This window comes from Apteryx rowi, unplaced genomic scaffold (assembly GCF_003343035.1).
Source record: "Apteryx rowi isolate R43461 unplaced genomic scaffold, aptRow1 scaffold_490, whole genome shotgun sequence".
Lineage (NCBI taxonomy): Eukaryota > Metazoa > Chordata > Aves > Apterygiformes > Apterygidae > Apteryx > Apteryx rowi.
The window spans coordinates 1-24,606 of NW_020450750.1; the positions used below are offsets into that span (position 1 = coordinate 1).

The 24,606-nt window shown below is 37.0% G+C and overlaps 1 protein-coding gene across 1 annotated transcript; it reads right to left on the reverse strand.

The window, feature by feature from the left end:
* Window positions 1–575: 575 nt before the first annotated feature.
* Window positions 576–20,322, reverse strand: MYO6 (myosin VI; the record flags this gene model as incomplete). Its single annotated transcript, XM_026079033.1, has 4 exons — window positions 20,251–20,322; window positions 14,090–14,228; window positions 5,809–5,878; window positions 576–649 (listed from the first exon to the last, which is right to left on the reverse strand). Coding segments are annotated over exons 2-4 (261 nt in total), but the record flags the coding sequence as incomplete, so codon positions are not given.
* Window positions 20,323–24,606: the final 4,284 nt, after the last annotated feature.

Below are 24,606 nucleotides of genomic sequence, written 5' to 3' on the forward strand. Positions count from 1 at the left end.
ATTAAGATGGACATCTGAGCTAGGAGGTGTCAAAAAAAGGGGGGGGGGGAACTTATCTTTCTTCTGTTTCACAGCTGTCAGTGTCAGGGCAGATGGCAAGGACAAAATGTAATTTAGTCAGAATTCATTAAGTACAATTAGGCAATTCGATAGCAATATAAAAGATTAAGATGGACATCTGAGCTAGGAGGTGTCAAAGGAGGCACCTGTTTGCTTCGTTCAAAAATAATGAAGAAAGGGAACCATCTTTGGTAACAGTCTCTCTACTGGCAAAGCAAGCTACCTGCAGGAACACACTTTTGTGATACAATGCTACGCTCTAGTCACAACTGAACAGTCACGTAGAGAAAAATCTATTATCCTCCGTGGTAAAAATCAGCCAGCATTAACTTGATCCAGATCTCAAACAAGGTGCAATGTACCAAAAATGCCTAAAACCTCCTAAGTTCCAGAGTTATCATTCCTGCTTACTCTGTGATAGAACAAAAAGGATCAAAAACATGTTTTTTATTAAGGTTTTTTTTTTGGACTGGATATTTACCATTAGACTGTTTGACATGACATGCAATACTTACGTAAATTCTGTCTTTACTGTACCGAACTTTGATATTGTGAAGGAGAGTGGCTTCATTCAAGTACATAAGGGAACCTGCAATTAAAAGACAACCACATACCGTTAAGAACTCAGGACTACCTTAGTGTATGGCCAGGCAACTAAAATTTAGCCTTAAGGAGAGTTTTGCTTCCCCTCTTTTTGGTTATAGTTTAATCCTTTCATTTCTTCATACTCTCTTAAAGCAGAACTGCTGACTTAAAACATATTTAAAAAATTTTTATACTGTACGTTGTACGACAGTAGTTAAAGTTGTTGAACACAGAATTAGACTACGGGATCTCAACACAGACCCTGTGAAAGAGGTGAGTCTGAAGTTCCCTTTTAACAGCCTTTCAGATGAGCACAGTGCATTTCCCTCCATGACTATCAAAATCTGTAACACTATTTTCTTCCTTCCAACTCTGCAGTCTCTGCAATGATGTACATAGAGTAATTCCATCTAACTGCTTGTTCTTGGTGATTTTTAGATGTTTGTATCACCAATTCAACTGGCAAGTATTTTCTAGAGGCAGCAACAGGTGTCATTCTGACACCAGGTACCAATGCAACCTTTCAAGTCTCATTTCCGACTTTGTTCCTCTTCAAAGAAACTGTTAGGGAAAAAAAAAAGTTCTACACAACAAAACCTAGTTATTTTTAAATTTGTTAATGTAAAATAACTGAACTAACATTGCTGAAATGTTAGAAAAAGGCAACTCAAGGCAGAGTAAGCACACAGAAAGCTTCAGATCTTGCGGATTAACATTCTGGCAAAGCTAGTCCTTGTTTTCAACTATAAAACACTGGAAAGCATAAAGCAGCCTTAATTACAGAGGTCGTTACCAGTTCCCACTGTAATGATATTAAAAGCATTATTCCTAAACCTACTGAGGGCACTACTTATTCCACAGCCTCAGTTTTCAAATATGTTTAATCCTCTTTCTATCCACTTGAAATTCAAATGCACAATACCCCCCCTCATTTTTCTGTCTTGTTACAATGAACTAACATACTGGTTTTTTGTTTTTTGGGGTTTTTTTTTAAACACAACTAGCACTGTGCTTTTAGTGATAACTCCTACTTCCTACCTCACACGAAGGTCATATATGCATCTCCAATCTACAATAAGCAAAGCGTAGAAAGCTATTGCTGTTTCTGAATTCAGGACAAGGGGATCAAAGTCCTTTCAGGGGCTACAACAGAGAAAACTGTATGCTAACTTACTTACACATATGTGCAAGAAAGACCGTCAATTCTTGTTACCTAAAGTCAATCTTCTCGGGCACCTCATCCCGCAAGGAAGCCTGAAGCTGAGTAAGAAGCCCTTAACTTCTCCTTTATGGTTCTTCCACTGAACCAAAAGATGCTGGTAAGGGATAATGGGAGCTTTTCAAGAGCATGTGTGTTTTCTCTTTTAATGTTATACATGTCCTTCTGCAGTGGAACAAGGAGCAACTCTGCCTCCTACCACGTGTACCAAACTAGCCTGAAGCAAAAGCAGGTTCAACAACTACATGCAGCCTCCCTCTGGCCTGCAAAGCACCACTGAATAATAGCACTTCCTTCCTTTATGTAACTAAATATAGCTTTATTTCAAATGGCTGGAGTCAGACATGTTTCTCAAAGGACCTTGTAACTTCCAGGCTGTTTAGAAGAAACCACCTTCCTCCATAAAATCCCATGTACATACGTACCTGTGTTGGCTGAGGCTGAGGCATACAAAGGCACGCTTTTGCTTTATGATAAGTGGAATCGCCCTTTGGACCGCAACACCCTTAAAATCAGGCCTGTGTCCAATTCCTTCCTGCAGTGGCAGGCCAGCACTGATCACCATAGCCCTTGCTCTGCTATCTGACCAGACCTGCTGCACACAAACAGCGTAGGCGCTCCAGGCGCTTTGGGCTTAGGGCACATGCAGCACACAAGCGCTCCCGTACCATTACTGCCCACCCGCAGTTCTCCTCCTTGCCTCCCCAGGCATGAAGGGCCTGCCTCCACATTGAAGTGCACAAGCCTGAGAAAACAGCTTCGAGCCCACAAACTGCAGGTCTCCTTTGACAGACCTATTTTTTCCTTCACCGCTTTTAATGAGGTCATCCCAAGAGAAAAAGACATTAAAAGGAAACGAGCCAGAATCAGAAACTTCTGCTTGCTCTAATGAAAGTTAAATCTCCCTCTCTCCTTCTGTGTGTCTTTGCGGGGGGCCTAATTTTTGACATTTGCTAATTTCTAAAGTCATTTTGGTTCTCAGCATTGAGTTAAGGAATTAGTTTATAGGAGTAGTTTTGCATACACTTAAAATTCAAAGGGAACAATCCGCTCCCTTGATTGGATCTTCATAAGAGCTTCTCAGGGTTTGCAGCATATTTCAACAGAAGTAGCACTCAGTTAAGCATCCTAATAAAATCTTAATAACCATCCAAATAACAAATGACCCCAGGTTTTGATGCGTCCCCAACAGTTTCTTAGCAAAAGGATTCTAGTCCTCATTAAAGGAATTATACCTGCAGACTCAGTGTATAATTGGAGCTTGTTCCCAGAGGGAGCGTTGCCTCCTTCACTCAAGACATGCAAACTACGGCTTATGCCATCAACTTCAAAACGCCTCCTCTCTAGAATAAATCCTTTAAATGTGGCATCAACATTCAGGTGCAAAGGAAGTCACCAGAGAGAGAATTCTGAATACTCATATGGCTTGTTCCTAACTATAACCAAACAGTGTGTGTGCATTTTATAGTCCGTATATTTACTTACACACAAGTACTAAGTTCACAGAGGTGAAGTCAGGCACTTAAAGTCAGGAAACATCAATGTCAGATGTACTCACACTGGCTTTCTTGTGTACACAATGAAGCAAGGTTGTACAGAAAATATATTTTTTTTTTATCGTGTATACAAGGCCCAGCATCTGTACAACTAATTTTTAAGATATTCATCTGATACCCTCTCTCCCTCACTTTCTTTAAACTTGTTTTACCTCAAAATGAAAGTGTTTTTTCTTGACCATAAAAAATAAAAATTCCACATTTGTCCCTAATCTAATCATAGTACATATACTAAACTAAGACAAACTGAAGGCTAATTCTGCAGGATTACCTATCCTTAAATTTGCAGAAACAAGGCCTTAAAAATCTTACTGAGCAGAAGAGATTCAGGCAGCAGTAACAAGCTGTTACGCTTTACATACATGACCAGCAAATTGTTGCCAAAGAGTTTTCATAGCAAGCTGTTCACAGTACAAGAGCACATCCCTGATTTCATTCTGGTAGCTAATACAATAACAGCCCCCAACAACTTAGAAGAGTGAATCACAAAAAAGTTAAATGCTTTGCCCCAGTACTGTTTGCAATATTTACTGAAAATTCACTTTTGAAGAAGGGCTAGACTCTCAAAAAGGCACCCCTAGCAGCTAGTGCTACAGGCATGAGAGATAATGGAAGACTAAGGATGAAAAAAACCTACACTTCAGCAAATTACTTCCTAAAAGGGAGTTAATCACTAAGCATGGGCTGGAATGGTAAATATATTAACTAGTTTTTCAGTATTTTTCATAATGGTACTATAAGGAGAGACTGAAAGCACACAGTATTTTATAAAATTTCCTAGTGATTTATATTCCTCTGTTCCCCTTAAAGATCAATGATGCCAGCATAAATCCTCTCTGACAGAGAAGGAAAGTGAAGCCGGGTTTTACACATCCTGGAAATGTACCTCAACTACTGATCAAAAAGCAGAAAGCTATTAAAAACCCCAAAGTAATATCTGATACAGAAAGGATAACAGGTCAAAACATTTAAGTTTTATATTTTAGCCAAGAAGCCAAAGAAGAAATTTTCTGACAGAAAGACTATTTTAGCTTAATTGAATACTACTTTCCTGAAATATCAAATTATTCCTATAATCTCATTTCAAATTTCAATTCCCTGCGAAGACAGTGAGGTGGTAGGACATCACGGTGAAATCATGACAGATGCACAAATTCAGTGCATTTCCCTAACAACTGTCATGTGCAGATAAACAGATACCAACTTTGAAAAGTTTCATGCTACATACTGTTTGCAAAAATATAAGTACCTGGAAAAAAGACGATCAGCTAGAAAACACCCCCCTTTGGTTCTTAACCATGTAAGTCAGATCATAAGCTTCAGGGCTCATTTTCCTGTTCGTTACAGAGCAGCCATAGCAGCTGTACTTCCTGTCATGGGACATAAATACCATACCCTATTCTACAATAGGAATTGTGGTTCCTAAATCATCTAAACAACTTTGAAAGTCTTACGCTCTATTTATTTTAAATGAAGAACAATAGAAGCTACTTTTGCCCAGCATTTAAAAGGTAATCAATATTTTGGCCAACCAATAAATCCCACAAGAAACAAATGGGAAAGACAATTTCCTTCATAAGGTCTTCAAGTTACGATAATCTCTGTAAACAGATTTGTTCATACAGAGCAACAATAGAAAAATATTTGTTTAACAGTTGTCCAAAAACTGCTGCTAGTTTATTCTTCTTTCGTGGTACCCTCTCCCCTCAGGTTTGAATACTATATTTGTTTTCACAAATCTAATCCATAAAATATTTAACAAAATAAAAACACCTCAAGTCAACAGCAATGCAGGTTATAGAAGTTCATCTCAAAACTCCTTCTCCAGCAGCACTCCTGTATTGACTATATCCTATTTCCTCTTCCAGTGGCCCTGATGGGTCCATATTCTTGTCTCCAGCTTTGGGCAGGTTATCTTGCTATGTCTTTGCAATTACCTGTACTTCCAAAGGACTGTTATTACACACAGAAAAATACAGTATAGTACAGTTGCTGATAAAGCAACTAATTTTCTTGCTGCACTATAAAAGATTTAGTCAATCCCATAATGCTGCATGCAGTTGACCATGTTGCAGTTAGTAACATCTAATGTAGATCTGAAGCAAGTCAAATAGCAGTTGTCTGTGGGAATAATGCAACCCTGAGTTCCCTTTAAGTGTTCATTTTAAAATGAAAAAGGCTACAATAAATCATACGGGCAAGTTCTTGAAAATGGGCTTACTTTAAGAGGTTTTAATGGACTAGTAAAGGTCATACACAAATTCAATCAAAGAAACAAAATGAAAAGACTGCAAGGAAGGAATAGGGAGCTAGTAAGGAAGCTGTATATTCTCTCCTGAACATAATTCATTTTCAAATAAGTATTTAGTTTTTAAATACATAACTCACAGTTATCTTCCACATCCTTTTTACTGTCCTCTTCTGCAGGAAACACTTGACTGATAGCAGCCTGGAAAGTCTGTTAGATGAAATAYATTAACATTTTCAGAATTCCATAATAATAGCAATATAGTTCAAAGATGCCTTGTAACATGTTGTAAGTAAATGCACTGTGATTGTGCACGGTTAACAAAGTTGCCAGCTATATAATTCAGCACTGCAAATTTTACTGAGTTACTAGATGCACACAGGAGCTGCTGCAATCACCATAATATGCATTTTAATAGCAATAATACTTAACCCTTATTTCCAAAATTGCATGTAATTACTGACACACAACAGCAACAAACAATACCAAAAATATGGATTATAAAAAAATTATTGCAAATAGAACTGTAAAAAAAACAAAACAAAAACCCCCAACCTTTCTTGGTTTTGCAAAGCAGCTCAATGAGTAAAAAACAATCTATTAGTTCAGTACAAGGACTGCACTGTCGTTATCATATACTGTTTTAAAACATAAACATTTAAACCACAAACATCCAATACATAATACAATCCTCTGTATCCCCAAATATCGTAGCTTTGGGTTGTTGCTTGCTCCCCCCGCCCCCCCCCCCAATCAGTACTAATGTAGAACAAAAACTTCCTTCAACTGCTGTACTCTAGTTGCACAAAAAAGCCATTTATCAAGTATTCAAGTCCAGCTGGACAAATTAATAACAAAAGCAACTTTGTCTCTCTTTTGTTCTCCAGAAATCATAATTCATATTGTTTTAAAAAGGAAGGAAAAACATATGAGAACACGTGTTACAGCATCTGCACTAAAATACATACTGTGAGGTGGATTTTTAATTACACATTATTGTTTACAGCAGTAATACTTTGAGCTACCTATGAATGAACAAAAACCCTATTGTACCAATTGAATATTACAGCCGTCAAGCTGCTACAGGCACAGTCTCCTTTTCTATGTGGAAATGAAGACTAAGTCTAATCTACTCCCTCTAATTTTTCAAAAGACAAACAACCAGATCTAAGAAAATTACCTTAAGAAATGAATAAGTTTGTTTATTTAAAACTGTACTCAGCAAGGCAGTCCCAGAAAAAACATCTCCTATGAAAGTCTGGGAGAAGTACAGAAACTTGCTTAATCTTTGCTTCAATACAACAGAAACAACATATGTGGTCTTATAACTTACACCATCATGAAGAACCACAAATTCCAACTCACTTCAAAGTGGCAAGGTTTAAAAAGGTATCTGAGCCAAACTAATTGCTGCCAGCTGGAAAGCAGTAAGTCTACTATATCCCTCCCTACAAGGTCATCCACGGTTTATGTAATTTATAGCCCTAATAAATTCTCTTTTGCCATCCTCTTATCAGGATTTACTCTATAAAAAACACACAAAAGCTTTCCTAAGGCAAAAGGAGCTGCACAATGACTTTGTAATGTCTGAATGTCGATCAGACCAACTATCTCCAAAATATCTTTTATCAGAACATGGTGAAGCTATGGAGGATCTAAGTCCTTACCTACCTCAAGATGTTGCTAGCTGCTATTCTGAGTTTTAGCACAGCATAGAATCCCCATCTCCTCCCTCTCAAAATGCTGCAGTTAGAATATGTTAGTTTTCAGAATTTTCTCTTCAAAATTGTCAGTGGTAAAGTAGATTGCATTGGATAAAGATGTATTTTAATACAGAGTTTCCCATATACTCAGTTCATTCTGCATAAACCAGTAAAAGCTTAAAAACTGCTTGACTGGCTTCCCAAAAGTCTAACTTCATTTGTTGTTCTAGTCTACTGAAGTGCAACCCAAGTGTAAACACCATGACAAGGACAAATTTTTGTCACAGAATGGAGTAAGCATGATACACAGCTATTCTGCAGCATTCTTCACAAATCTTTGATATTTTAACATTTCACGGATCTAAAATGAGCTACAATTTATGCACAGATTTACGTACAGAAGAGGATGGGCTTTCTCAGTGTCTTTCAGCCTTCTGATCCAACAGATAAATTTTGATGAAAAAATAATGAGAATTCTTATTGTGTTATGTCCTCTTTCATTTTCTCACCCAATATGAGTTGCAAAATTATTGCTAGAAGTTGCATTATTAGTTATGTTCCAGGGACAGTCAGATTGTGACAAACCAGGTTTCCTTCCGTAAGTCCTCTCTGCAGTCTGTAATTCATTACAATACCATATTTAAATATTTCAGAAGTGATAAATCAGATAAGCAGTACAAAAAAGACTTATCTAAAAGCTAGTGTTTTTTGGCTATTTTAGTCCAGATCGGATTTTTTAGACCAGACCAGAACATAAAGTCTTGTTTCAACTTTGTCAATGAAGAAGTTAACTCCTGTTTATCACAGCTGCACTACTGCATTATGCTTAAGATTATTAGTTACCATGAGTTATCATTATGTGCAGAGGTCTGAATATTACCAATTATTATTAAAATCTAATACATAGGAAAATGGGCAAGCTATCAAAGGTCTATAATTAAAAAAATTATCCCAAAAAATTCTTTATCACATTCTCTAACGATCCTTAAAAACACTTTTTTTTTTTTTTTTAAAAGGATAAAGTTTCTCTGGAGAAAACACTTCAGGCATTTAGTCAAAGACTTTTGCATTAAGACCTGGCTTAGGACACACTTGTTCTAAAAATAAAAAAAAGGAGAGGATATTCATCTTATGAAACACTGAAGTAATCTCGGCAGGCAAAACAGAGGGGTTTTGCTGTAGGTTTTTTTTCCCTACAAATGAAGCAACCCTTCAAATTCAGAGACAATCTTAACTATTCTCCCAGAAGCTAGACGAGTGAAAAAAGATACCTTTCCATTCAAGCAGGATCTTCTTTCTACCATGTAATCCAATACATGTAATCATGCCTTCCTTTATACCTTCCAGCATACCAACATGGAGACATCCCCACTCTCAGTTATATTTCACAAAACAACCTAAAGCAATACGAGTTTGTAAGATGGATAAGAACATGTCTCATTTGCCCCAATAAGCTGTGCTCACTGCTAAAATAACATCTTAGCTTGAAACACTGAACTTTGGACATTCCAATCCCTATTTGCCCAACACATGTATTCATTTATACTTAACTCTGGAAAATACCCTTGTAGTTGTTCACAGCATGCTAAAACAGATGCCCCATAAAGGCTTCTAGAACACTTCGGTGTTCACTCAGAGCCATAAGTTGCCTCTCAGTTCGCTGCAGGAGGAGAGTTCACTGGTGTCTGCAGCACCATATGCCTTCCCAACATCACTAGAAGTTCATTACTTAAGCTCTAGGAAACACCTGCCCCCTGTTCCTCAGTACCATACAGGTCTCTGAAAGGTATTTGTCCCCAGTTTTTTTTGTTTTTTTTTTAATAAAATTTGCTATCTCTAAGAAAACAGTAAATTCTTAGTTTGACATTTTCACTCTACTCTGCCTTCCCCTGTTATAGTACCAAGCACAAAACGAGATATATTCAACAGGACTTGACAGGATTTCCACTAAGTTTAGAAAAGTATATCCCAAGTAAAAGAAGCATAAATGCAATAGTAATTGAGCTTAACAACTGGCTGCCTTTCTGCCTGCCTCCTTTCTTTTTTACATCAGAGCGCCAAGGCACCGCGCCATGGGCCCAGGACTCCTGGCCACATTTCTCTCTGCTCCACCTCACTCAACATTGTGCTTCCTCAGGGCAGCACTCCAGCCCTAGGTGGGACCACACTGATTAGCAAGCCACCCTCCAGTTTCACCCTCCAGACAGAAAACAGCTCTATTTTCTTTCCAGTTGTGGCATTTATCAGCTTTGAAAGCCAATGATCTGGCTTTTGTGGAGTAATTCCCATCATACATAACACATGTATCCTCTGTTCAGGTAACAAAGTTATTACAACTTGGGATTACCCTTTCTGGTACAATGCAGTCTCAGTGACTCAGATCCCCCCCTCTCTCTAGACATCCAGCTTGGGCAGAGAAATGTAAGTGCTGTTGTTAACCCTGTACAGGCTGCGGTACCCAAAGCTGCTACCGCTGCTTTATGAGTAAATCAGCAYGTTGGCTAACCACCTTCACCAAGTCTGGCCTGATGAACTTGGTTTCATAATACAAAGTAATCTGTGGCCGTGCTGGCTTCAGATACTCCTTCTTCCTTCGCTGCTTGTTGCCATCCTTGTACCTTTTTAAGGTGAATCCATCCCCTGACCCAGTTTGTCGTGTTGCAAATAATTCTGCTGGCACAGCTGAGAGGGTGCTACTCTGCAGTGACAGAACTACCTACCGGCGAGGAAGGGAGGAAATATTTTAAGATATCACCTAACTACTGTCTTGTAGCATTTATTGCAGTTATTAACAACATATATTAGGTGGTATAAAAGCCCAGAGTTAGACATACACATACACATTTACTTTTCAGTTCATGGTCTCTGGTAAGTTACCGGCTTCTACAGAGACTACATATGACAGGTTCACAACCCAGATTAAAAAATAATAATAAGTTTTGCTGCCTGGATATGTTTACAAGATCAGGTTACTCATCTCCTCCCTGTAATTGTCATGGGCTACCCCAGAGCTGCTGGATCACTCCTCCTTCCCAAAGAGCACTTTCAAACTATCATTTTGAGTAAACAAAGTTGATAACAATGTGTATTAATGCTTACTACAAATTAATGGTCTAAATGCACAAAAAGAACAGGGTCTTCTTAAAACAACAAAAATCAGTAAGAAGCATTTCACTGTAAAAGGAAATAAACACCTTGAAAAGACTGAGAAGGTACTTAAGAAAGTATTTTACTCCACTTCTGTTATTATCAAGAAGTTTGATTATTATAAACATGGATCCATAATCTCTACGGAATTTACATGTCTGACTGTTAACTCCCTTAGGTGAATGAACATTACACACTTAGTTGATTTGCGTAATTCAAGAAAACAGCCAACATCGGAAAAACTATCTTTCTAAATAACAGTGATCRTTCATTGTGAACCACGAAGCAAAATATTCCTATTGCTTCTTGATAACTCTTATTAAAAGGAAAGACATTTCAAATCCTCAACAAGCTTAAGTATTAGAAATAAAGAGCATTTCTTACATAGGCAAGAGTTTTAGTATTCTCAGAAATACTAGTGGCCTAAAAGCAGAATTCGTATTACATGAGGAACAGCTGAAACCATGGACATGAGCCTTTCACAGGAGCTCAAAAAATTTAATATTTACTGGCATGGAGATAAAGCTTTTTCTTGCCATACCTTCAGTTTTTAAAATTTAAAGCATAATCAAGATTCAAAGGACACATGACAGCCCTACCACAGAGAACCCAAACTGTGAGACATATATAAGTGGTACTGCATTATGTTTAAGGGAACTCAAAATGACCCACTTTCCACAGGGAACCCCTAACCAGAGACCACCCCAGGTCTTTGGCAGGCAGTCAAACTTTATTTGGGACAAATGCACTGTCTCCATGGCCGGATGGCCCTGTGCAGAGTAAGATGACATTACTATCATAGTGAAGTCAGGCAGTGAAGGGGGTTGGCAGTTTATCTTCTACTGCACACATGCACAGCATGCTGTGGAGCTCAAAATTACTCACTCCACAACTGCTGGTAACTCCTGAATAAGCTGTTTTTGGAAACACCTGCCTACCACACAGGTACTTCTAGTGAAGCTAGAATCTTCCTAACACTGTTCCAGTACTGGAAATAGCAAAGAACATAGATATACATTAAAAATGTATCCTACTGGCTAAGATATAAAAGTTTGCAGTGCTGCTAGAAGCAAATGAAAAAATCCAAGGGCGTGAATCGTTATAATGACTTGGAAAAAAAACACAGGAATGTTGACACTTTTCTCCCATACTTCCTTGGGATTGTATTAGTCACTACAGCATCTGGCAGGACTGCACACAGACTTTTTTCATGAGTGGAAACTACCTACTTTTCAGTTTCCCACCATAGGGCAACATTCCCAGCAGCCAAAGCATCACATGTATGAGTAGCGCAGATCTGAATCCCAGTTTCCCTGTTTACAGAAGGGAGCACTTAGACCACACAATTTTTAAATGAAAAGGGGTCATTTTACACCACAATCCATTCATGGGAAAATCAGAGCATGTGTACATAACATCAGATTATGTTATCTGTTCCATTGTTTTGAAGATTGTACACCCAAACAAAAAAAGTAGAAACTTCTTCAGTGGCAAGGTTATATTTTTGACAGCTGCAACTAAGGATCATTTTTGGTCTTATAAAAAGAGAGGCCAAGGAAGCAGATATTAGAAATAGTGACTCAAGAGTCTCCTTATTGCCCGTTTCTTCTTCACTGTGTGCACTTCTGCTCTTTATCACTTCAGAGCCATTTAGGGATATAAACAGAAATGAGTGTGGGTGATGAAAATCAGTAACTTCAGGTTTAGAGTACACTAGTCACTGAAGTATATCTGGTAAAAAATAAATAAATAAATAAATAAGTAAATAGAAGACCAATATAGCAGTAACTTCCCCGATATACCTTTCCAGAATGCCAAAGGAGGATACAGAGTTTAGGTCACTTAAGTCAGTTGAAGACTACTTAAGCATAGCCTTTCAATATTTAATACACTCTTGTTTGAATGATTTTGTTCTTCCCCAAACTGAAGAATGCATAATAGTGCTAAATCTACAGACCTTATCCAAAAAAATAATAATAATAATAATCAGACATTATGCTTACTTTGTATTTCTAAGGAAAGAAAGTTAACTTCCTATTCAAGGTTAAAATAATAAAAAAAAGGCCTATAAATATTCCCCCCAAAAGGAAGAACTGCTTCATAACCTTCTGACCTGTGACAAGGCATTCTCTATCAATATCAACATGAAAAAGAAGTTACCACAGAGATTTGCCCATTTCATAACTCAAGTTGTATGAAGGACAAAATTATTAGAAACAGCACGTATTTTAAATAATATTTACAAACACCAAAACCAACAGCTTTATAAACACAGCATTTAATCTTATTCCCAGTAGTAAAAAACAGGGTACTCGCCATTCGAATTAGGGTAATTGATAGGTACAGGGCACTTCCTGTAGCAAACTGACATTTAACTAAGACATACTGAATATGAAAGATGCCATGATAAATGAGGCAGTTTGAACACACTAATTAGGATGGATTWGGACTCCATTTTAAATGTTGCATTGACTTAGTCTTCAATTTGATGTAGCAATTACATAGGACCTTTGTTGGAGATTATGTTACTTTTCAAGGTACTTGAGAGCAGAGGATTCACCTCAAACTTTAGCAGTCTAAAAGGCAGGTGTCTAACAGCTACAGTCTAGGACTCTTGCAGCCACTGGAGAGCAAGACAGGCACTTCAGAAGGTGGTTCATCCCACAATGAAACCCCCCTATCTGAGATGGGTAGAACAGATGGTCTTCTGGCAATTTCCTTCACTGTCTATAGGCACCTATCTTCAACAAGACACCTCATATTCCAGCTGCTTAGGTGGCTAGGCTGAGGCTAACAATAACTGCTGAGATTAACATTGCATATTCATTATATGGAACTATGGTTAATACACACCTCTGAAATTCAGTTTCTTCACATATACCTTCTTTCTTAAATTATCAGTTCTCTCAGAGCATATCTACAACAGCTTTTTCTTTTCAGACTTTAAAAAAATCCTTCAGCGAATTAGAATGCTTAAACTGAATTAGGTAAAATAGGAGCATTCTTGTCTATTTTAAAAAGCTAACAATCCAGAAACACAGCCTAAGATTTAGCTCAAATTCAGTATTAGCTGCCCTCTTAGTTATCTATCAAATGGAATATTAATCAGAAATTTAGAAGACATCACTAACAAATACTTACAAAATTAATTCTACTGAAGTGTCATCTGACCTTCATCAGTACAAACAAAATTACTATTTGTAATTCATCAGTAATTTCTGACCATTAGAACAGTATCTAAGAGACTAAGGGAAAAGAAAGTGGCTAATCTCAGCAATAGATTCTTTACCTTTCTAAATATGAGACTGGTTAAGTATACAACACAATCAAATCACTACAAAGACTCAATCATTCACAAGCAGATACGCACAAATAACTCACAGAAAGCATGTCACTTGTAAAATAAGCAAAAGCTAAATGAAGTTCCTTAGCCAAATACAATTTAGAACAGAAACCAGACTTTGTTTTCTATACTTTCAGCCTGCACACAATGGTAGATACCAGTAAAGATCTGGCTTACAGGTAAAACATATTTTTGTAAGATTTTTCTCTGTTCTTGCAAGACACTTACCTTGCCTTTTTGATTCAAAGGTTCAATAGTTAAGTTGTCAGTGCCAATGTCCACAATCATCCCCATCTGAAACCCATCAGTTGGGTGTGGAGCCCAAACAGGCTTCCCGTCGTCCATTGTGGGAGCTATCCAATATTTCCTGTAAGAAAAAAGAAGAAGAAAAAAAAAAGTGTTGTTTACAAATCTGTTAAGGTAGCAGGACTTTCTATACAGGCTTTAGTTTATTATGTTTATTCCTGTTACTCAGTGTGGAAGTAATGAGCCTGAAGACTGGAGGCAGCTTATAGGATAAAATTCTTCCAGTCTTTTTCCAACCCGTAACACTTTCCTTGCTAAGGACCCTGCAGACACAGGTAGGGAGAAGACTCAAGAACAGATCAATATTTCTGGGGAGCCCACCCAGTACTCCCTGCATTACTTTCCCCAACTTAAGACCCAAAGGGTTCAATCACATAATCAAAATAAAAATACAGAATTGATTCAAAACTGAGACAACGCTAATARCATATATATATATATTACTAATATTTCAGTGGATCACATGACTGGATGCTTTTCTGTAACCGATTTGGTGTGCATCTTTATAACAGAAATACCCAAATTTCTCTAATGGGTACATGTCCAGGCATGTGAGCAGAAATGCAGTCTCYTGCCATTTGAACATGCACACTCGTTTCACACGGCTTGGTACCTGGGCATACAGTTCTATAGTTCTTAAATAACTCAGGAATATATTTGCTCACAATTGATTTAGTATTCTATAAGCTTGTGAGACACTGACTTCAATACTCTCACATTCCAACTCTCCTCTTAAGGAGCAGTGACTTTACTTTCCATCTCAATAAGATGTGCAAATAGTCTTGGATTTTACAGAACCTGTGGTCTTCAAGGGAAAAAGATACTAAAGCCAAGATATTCAAAACTCAGGCTCCTCAAGTTATGCAGCTTAATAAGTTCCTAACTAAAAGGAGTACTTGATTGCATGCAATGCTCATTGAACTAACCAGGAATGTTGCCAGGACTGGCACATTATTTTGAATGGCTAATGTAATGGTGCCATTTTAAACATGCTGAATTAGTCTTTTTTTTTTTTTTTTTTTGACCTATTTTACAGTCCCTATCCTAGTGAGAAAAAGGAAATCCACATGGCTTGGAAGGCTCACTTCTGTTGACAGTTTCTTATTTCCTTCTAACACTCATTCACATACTAAAGTAACAGCTTTAGTGATTCAAAATTTTTAAGTACCACCTCATATCGCTAAAGTGTAACTTGTCTCTCTCAGCATGAGCCCAAATAAGCCTGCCAAGCAGTAAAGAAAATACCAGCAGCAAACCTCAAGAGCCTGTAAGTTGGAAACAAGTCCCACATTTTTCTTTAGCCACATCTTAAGGAAAAAGGAGCTCCAAAACTTCTCAGAGCAAATGATAGCTGTAGACCCCTCTTTGATAAACAGTAGCAAGGAAAAAGAGCCATTGTCCCACCAGAAAGTTGTACAACCACAAGCAGAGGAGGACACTCTTATCTGATGGAGAATTTGTTAGGACATGCCTCACGCAGCCTGTTCTTTGCTGCCTCCAAGAATTTAGGAAGACTTGAAGAGAAGAAAAAGGCTTCTGTGACTGCTTTGAAAATGGGTCTTAACACTTTAGTACCAAAGAATAAAACATTTTACTGTTACCTTTTATGTTAAGATAAAAACTAATTCTAAAGCAAAGACATTATGATGCAAAGCTGAATACTTTTTGAATGAAGTAACAGTCTGAAGAGTCTTCGAAAAAAGAGTTATACTTTATTTCGTGTTGATCTCTGGTTTTATGTTTAAGTTTACTCAGTTAACAAATCAGGTGCCATTCTCCCCCCCACCCCACAACATGGTTCAGGATCTATGAAKATAATAACGAAGATTTCATAAGTGTTTCTAGTGTATTCTATTCATGTAATTCATGCTATTTATAGCAAAATTATATTTAGTATAGAAAAACTTGCAATTTACTTTTCCCCCATGACCAGAGTACATTAACTTCTTGTAACTAGTCACAGAGAGTTTATGTTCAAGAGCCTCGAGCATCACATTCATCTACATTTACTTCAGACCTTCCACGACATTCCATGAAGCCTACAAAACCCGATTAGCTCGGTCATGTGTTGTCAGCAACATGCAATAAATCCTTCAGAACAACATTTGTATTCACTCACGCTTGGCTGTCAGCCAGTCTTTCTTTTCTTTACGATTCTGTATATCAGATTGAATACATACCACAGTTATAATTTTTTTCAGACAGATCTGACCTCTGAGTACAACTGCCATAATGGCTGTAGTTGCTAAACATCTGAGTTTATTTCTGGATATAACCAAACCTTCATTTTTCACAAGCCTATCATTTTCTTTTAAAATGCTTCTTCCAATTGGTACTTTGCTATGTCACACAACCACTAAAAACAAGTGTCTCCTTTACATTATGAGAAACATGGCCAGTACTCCAGATGTAACCATGTCACACAAGAAAAATATCCCGAAATTACTGCCAGAATTTCTCTATTAAGAAGTTAGCTCTCTGCTGAACTGTTCCTGTTTCAGTTTGGAATCCAGTCCCTCAAATCAGTATCTTATGGCTTTTCCTTCATTTCCTCACATGGACTTTTGTATCCTTATATATTCTTCAGTCTACTTCATGCTTTATTAGTAAATTATGATAGGGAAATGTTGTGAGCTAAAAAATCCTCTTGAAGGACAGATCAATAAGTCAATTCAGCCTTTACCAAAAATAACATGTTTAGAAAAAATACTTGAGACTTTGTAAACATCTAAGAATCTGCTGAGTGAAAGCAACTAAACAGAAGCATAGTGGTCATTCAGGGCACAATTATTTTTAATGAACACGAAGCAGCATAAAACTAGTTGCTGTAACATTTTATTTTAGCACCACTAATAATACCTCCGCCTCTGTTAGTTAGGACTCTGACAGACTTTTAGCAGCAGAATAAAATTGGATGCTGAAACCTACCAGGCAATACCTGCTACCATCCTCTTATCTCCCCTTCCATCTGATAGATAGATATAGATATACACACACATATATACACACACACACACATACATGCATGCGTGTGTGTGTGTGTATGTATGTATGTATGTATGTCACTGCCCTTGAGGAAGGCAGATAAGGTCTATTCCTGAATTAGCTCTTGAACACCCTGTTTCCAGCCCAGCATTTTAAAAACTAATTGAAACAGAAAAGTGCAAGTTCAAAGTTCAATTTCCTGATACAAGTCCTTTAAATATGAAACTATACTTTACTGACTAAAAAATATCAAAGAATACAAATTGGGAAAAATGTAACAGACCATTCATGAATAGCTATCAATGGGAATAGAAACTTTTCTTTTTCCTGTCTGCATATTTGAAACCAATCCACATACAGCCAATTTCATTAGACTGCTGATGACACATACTCTTTCCAAATACTRTGGAAGTGAAGACATTCATATACAGGCTACAAGCACTAAGGCAACAGCTTTTGACAGCAACACCACCAAATATGATGGCTTGCAAAATCGCCTGAATTATGCTTCCAAACAAAGGAGGCCAAAATCACTATATATATAGTCAACATAYGTTAAACAGATAGTTGATAAGAAGTTCAATTAGGTCATTGATTTAGTTCATTTTGGTCTCCAAAATTAAGACTTATTCCAGCATAAAGCAGAGTATTCACAAAGGTTAAACTTATAACCAGGAAGTCAGTCTCCCTATGCTCTTTTTGCAGTCAGTGGAGAGAGACCAGCCACCCTTTATAGGAGTTTGTCTTCTTCCACTGGAGCAGGACAGTAATGAAACAAGCCTTCATGTGAAATCCTAATAGCCATTCTTTCAAATGTCAGATTTTATATTTCCATAATTGGCAAGGAGTAAAATCACTTCTGCAAATTACAGCCTTCCAAAAACCGTGTCTAACACTTTGGAAATACAGACCTGATTTTTTCCATTTGATTAACTACTGCATATAGTCTCACTACAAGCAAATGTCTTCACATTTCTGAGCTGTTATAGATGTGTTATGCAGAGGTGGCTATATTTTATATGCATACACTTTACAAAAATAAGCCCCGTTTTTTCATCTCATTTTCCTTTTATTGCAGAAAAGGTGACAACTGTAAGCCACAGGAAAAAAGCTTTGCCTTAATTATTAGTAAGAGTATTCAACACTAATTATGGCTAAACACTAGTAGCTGGCAGTGCAAAAAACTCATTTGTAAGACAAAACTCATGCCTATTCCAGGGAATACTGGAATAAACTACTACAGATTACAACAGCAAGAAAAACAACCGCCAGCTCTTCTTGAACTTTTCCTGCACTATTACTCCCTCTTTTAGGCACTGTTTAATGATTCTGATTCTCAAAAGGGATCTATATAACACACTGGATTTATGAAGTGACTAAGAATTTCTCAGTTGAAAGTTAGTATATTATCATCCCACTTTTATATACTTAAATATTACTGATTTAAAAAGAATGCAATGCAATTACATCTTAAGTTTGGTAGGGTATTTAGAAGGGAATCAACTCTATCATTAGGTGAAAGAATTCCAGAACGGCAAAATACAGTATTGCAACTACTAAACTTGTTACCAGTGCTCAGAGGTAGACATTTGTGTGATGTGATCTACAAACTAACAGTTTCCTATATCAAGCCACTGTACTGATTGGTAAATTAACCAATTACACCAAACAAAAAATAAAACTGTATTAAACAACAGATGGTATCTCATCAGGTTGTCTACATCCAAGGAAAATTAACTAGTAAGAATGTGTATAGAATAAACTAGGTAAAAAAAATTATATGCAAATTATCACAGTAAAAGTAGAATTATACAGGTTCTTTTCTACTTAAAAATCCTACTCCAGGTGTTTAAGAGYTGCTCAAAATTCTGCAGCCTGCATCAGGATTAACAAATAAAAATGCTTTGGGAAAGATCCTATGAACATACAGGACAGACCAAATAGAGGAAAAATAGATCTACGGATGTAACTTGCTGTCAGTCAAGTTCTTTTTTTGACCCTAGTTCATTATTTAACTGAAATGTCTACAAATCAAAGTTTATGCAGCATTCAGCACTCCCTTGCAGACAAGATATTTCAAAGGAACTGCAGGTCTAGTACAGAGATTCTTCTTGAGCTAAATGCAATACAATCATAACTGCATTATTTAAGTGAATATTAAGCCCATTCAATCTGTATTTTTTATACAGTCTTCCAATCTACTGTAAAACTTCTCTGCATTAAAAACCCTTACTGTCCTATTGAAGTTGTCTGAGTAGGAATGGAAAAAAATGTAGTTTGGTACGGCTAAACTGTGTCAAAAGGAGACTTCCACCATCYCAGAGCAGAAGAAAACGGGCTAGAATACAGCACGGCACAAAGGTATCTTATAAACCAACAGCCCTTGAAATTGTTAATGCTGATCTATTAATTGCCAATACATTTCACAGACATATGCAACTGAACCAAACAGCAACAGTTCACACATCTGAGAATTATTGGAGAAAGACTTTTTTTTTTTCTTAAAAGCTACATACTCTGACTCCCAGAGACAATCTGAACGCAATAGTTTAAGAAATTTCTCTAATGGAAAGCTCATTTTCCTGTATGTTACATGTATCAACATGTTCTGAATACTGTATAGTTAAAAGCTGCTTTCTGTAGTACTTCCACACAAATTGCCCTTTTGTATTTGTATTCACTTTGTATTTAGTATTCACCTAGGAAATGTTTAATGTGCCTTTGTGTTTACTACTCAAAACATATTTTAAAAAGACATGTCAATCCTCATGGTTAAAGCATAAGAGAAATCTAGTTTGTTTGKTTTTTTACATTAAATGCGGCAATTCACAATTACAAAAAAATACTCTGGATCTCAGTACAGAAAGCAACACTGCTCTGAATCATTTCTCAAACAGTCTACCCTTGTACATCCATACTCTTTCCACTTTCCTCACTATGAGGAACGTTTATAAAAACGCTCTGAAATTAGAAGGAAAAAAGCATGTGGCCCTGGAAAAATATCCTGAAACAGGAGCAGAACAGGGCATGCGACAGGGCAGGAATGGTGAAGGAAAGACCTTTAACAGTCTGCCCTAAACCATCTCATTTCCCCTCACCTTAGTTTCTCCTCTGGTCAGTTCATCCCAGCTTTATTCCTTTCTTTGCTCCTTGCTCATGTCTCTTCCCTTCCTGTCCACTTCGAGAAATGCTGATCTGTGTTAGGAGATGGCCTGAATAGGAACCAATACTTTGAAAAAAAATCATATCCACTCTGTAAATATTTAGACGGATACTGCACGAAAACAGATTCTTAAAAAGAACCAGATTTGTTAAGTCCAATAATGGTAAGAAATTTTCTTCACAGGAAATCAATTTGTTTTGAATTTATCACTGCTCTGAAAGTGAAACGTTCTCAAATATATTTAATACTTTTTAAATATTTTGCATTTAATCAATTTCCTTTTTTTTTATTAATACGCACCTTTCACAGAACAAAAAAGCAATCCATTACAAAAGGATGAGATTAAAAAGAAAATCACATATTGCAAGAAGCATATAAAACAATTCTTACTTTAACTGAACAGACTGCTAAAAGACTTAATGCTTTTAAATTATTATTTACTAAGTGCCAAGAGCCTCAGTACTGCATAAGAAAAAAAAAAAAAGTACTGGGTGCACAAGAAAATCTTTAAATTAAAGTTATAACAAAGCTCTGAAAACCCAAAGAAAGGAGGGTTTGGGTAATTAAAGCAAACGCATTCATTTTGTAGATACTATGAAACAGACAGGTCCGCAACAAGGTTCGGAGAGAATGAAGGATCATTAGTTGCAAACTGGCRGAAGAGAGGTGGCAGCCACATACAAGACAGCAGCTCGCAGCATCGCAAGCACGGGAGATGGGCAAACAAGCAAGCAGCAAAGAGCAGCACGATTGGCAGCGCACGGCAAACAGGGAAACCATACAAATCACAGCCTCAAAATGTAGGCCACAGCGGAGGGTTTGCAGCCATGAAGGATCGCACTGTTCTTCAAGATGGACATTTGTTCACTTAACACAGCTACCTCTCAGAAAATATTACAAATTCCTACTGTCACAAATTGCACTGTTAGAAAAGGATTAACACAGGAAGACTGCAGCATTCTATATTCTAAATTCTGTATTACCTTGCATATTGATACTTATATTACATTTGGAGGTAATCATGACACTGTTCATACTTGACACAATGTACTTCCATGAAAAAGGACCAAGGCATATATGAAGGGGGAAAATCATTTCTGTAAACCTAAAATATTAAATTGAAGGGAACAAGAAGTTTTCATCTGTCATCAACAACAATAAATTTAGTTCTTAGCAAGCTGTAGTYTGCAAGCAATTCTTTAGATCTTTAAAAGAAAAAGCAGCCTTACGTGAAGTTTTGTTTAGAGACACTATAAAAATGTAAGAGTAGTTGTATCATCAAGAGCTTCAAATCCACCATAAAAAGTAACATATTACTTCTACTAAGCCTAACTAAAACTGCTAACCATGAAAAATTTGGTAAAAAATTTTCTTATATCCCAGCAAAGGAGTTACATGAATTAATCACTTACAGGAGAAAACTTTACTATGGACTCATCCCAAAAAGTCGTATAATTTTTTTGAACTACATTCATCAACAGGCAATATGAGCACCTACTAAGATCTTTATGGCAACTTACACAACACTGTCCCCCATGCATACTCTGCCTGTCTCATTGGGAACACTGCCTACGGCAAGTATTGACTAGATCTGTCAAGCTATGGCTGATGTAATAACAGTTTAAAACAAGACAAACAAAACTAAACAAAAACGCCTCAATATTGTGRAAGCCAGGCTGAAACAGTAAAGTTCTTATTTGCAACAATTCCAGTTTATTTCTTAATAAAAACCCAGCTAGTTTTAAAATTTTATCAAACTTTAGTTTCAGTTCTCTTTAACCAGTATTAGTCAACTGCTGTTGTACAAGCCAGAGAATTAATTTTGTACAACTTTAAGCTTATAAAACTTTAACCACAGAGTTTGTGGTCTTTTGACTATGGTACAGGGAAGTTGAACTTAATCTATATTAGGATCAACAATATTTGATGATTTCCTCTGATTCTTGCTCTTCTGTCAGCTTTTTAAGCTTCAGTTCTGTCAAGAACATTTTTCCTGTTTTATTTCCTACTAACAAAATACGTAGGTTTCAGTCCTAGTTCTTGTTAACTAAAATAACCTTAGTTGAAATGGCTGATGGACCCACAAAGAAGTATACAAAGTGGACCTGCACAAGCATTTTCACATCGTGTCTAAGCCAATAATAGCAACAAGCAGAAAGTGGAAAAGCAGCAAAACCAAAACCATGATTTCAATTTTCATCAAGACAACAAAGAGAGTCAAAAAAAAAAAAAAAAAAACAACCAAAAGCTGAAGTTAAAATTAGAGAAAGAACTCCTCGGTTATGGTCTGGACACTACTTCAGAAGCATTACTAAACAGAAAAGAGAAACAGAATAGCAAAAGCAAACCAACATGGCTAAGAAATCTATGGTTCAAAATGAAGTCTTTCAGATTGTGAAAGTCCAGCTCAGCAAAACAAACACAAAGTGCACAGAGCAGGCAGTGAGAAGGAAATAAGGATGTACAAGATAGAACTCAATAAACAGACGAACATAACAAAGTAAGAAATCAATGGCATCTTAAGCCATCTCGTGACAAAGTACATCGGAACACAGGAGCAGATAAGAACATCATCTTGCAGATCTAGCTGGAGTAATGCAAGTTAATGATGTGAACTCTGAAATGTAGCTATCCTCACAGCTGAGAAACCACACCGTGTGACCAATGGTAGCATAATTCAGTGCTCAAACACACTAGCTTAAATCATACTCAATTAACAGCTAAGGGCAAGCAACTTTTGAAGCCACTTCAACTAGCATTTTAACAGTGTGTTTGTTTACACCCTCATGCGACACGTTCTCCACACGTAAACATAGGAAAGCATAACTATTTCTTAAAGAATGAGGGTGTCGCTCTAGGCTAACGAGGTTTAAATTCTCTTCCAGTTATGTCATTTTCCAGCCTTCCCCACCCATTCATCTTCTAAATTTCATACTCTCCTATTGTTAAGTTGGAATGTCTAATTTCCCCACCCAGCACATCCTAGTACCAAGCTACTGCTCATCTTCAGGTGACCTAATAACAAAATTTATTTATTCTCCTTATGTATCCATCAATTTCTCTTTGAGCTCTGTACGAAAGATCAAACAGAAGTTATCAATCAGCACTCAAATCTGCCAAACACAAGAAACCTTAGCTCTGCACAGTGGAAAATCAGATCACCCAAGGGAAAAAAAATAATAAGGTAAGAGAATCCATCCCTTGACTCCCAAATACTTAAATGAAAAGCTATCACCTACCATAAATGTTGTTTTGGAAGGTAAATATCTGATCATTATCTCCCATAACCTGAATTGCAGAAGCTGCACATTATGCGAAGTAACTGGGACCCCAGAACGTTCATCTTCTGTAGACCACTGCAAATGTCTGCTGAAAAGCACATTTTGGTGTAACCAGCACTTCAGCGTAATTAGCAGGGGTTAATACCAGTTAAAGTAAACCCATATGGCATTCTACACCAGCTGTTGCTGAACAGGTCTAGAAAAAGGCCAAGGTAGACTGACTCCCAGTAATTTATTCCAGAATTCATAAACAAACACCACAAAGTCCCTCCCCTCACAAGAGGGTCAGAGGCATATTGCCAGCCACAGATGAAAACAGTGCTTCTGAATTTTTGCTAATGCACCAGTAATTCAAGTCAATAGCTTTTCAGAAAAAACTCTTGAAGAAGAAATCTACACTAACTAGTGACAACATCATATGTTTTGCCCTTTTAAATGAGTCATCCTCAGTCATTTCAGTTCAGGCAACCCTACAACTTCAACAGAGAAAGTCAAGTTCTGCATAGTAACCCTAAGCCTGCTAATAAGAACTTTGTTCTCCTTAGTTGCAATTGGGAATGCTTTAGAACGCTCCATGGACTGTCAGGGGTTGACTGATCGCATACCGCAAAACACAACTCTAGCTACTTCCCTGAACCCATCTGTCTTGTCAGGTTTTGAAGTTTAGATGTATAACCCTCAGTTATCTACCCCTCTGTAGTGCAATGAAGCAAAACAAAGTAAGTAAATAGATAGATAGATAGGTAGGTAAGCAAGCAAACTGCACTGAGTTTTATCAGACAGATAGTACCTACCAGGTGCATATCAAGATTTTTCTCAACAACCTCACATATGTACATAATTAATAGAACAGAAACACATCTGCATAAAAATTTTTTTTAAAGTCCATCAATAACAAAACATTGCCAAACACCACTTCTTGGTAATATAGCAGAGTGAAAATGGAACTGATATTTTAGAAAAATATTATATTCTCTGCCAGGATCCAAAGTCAGATCAAATAAACTAAA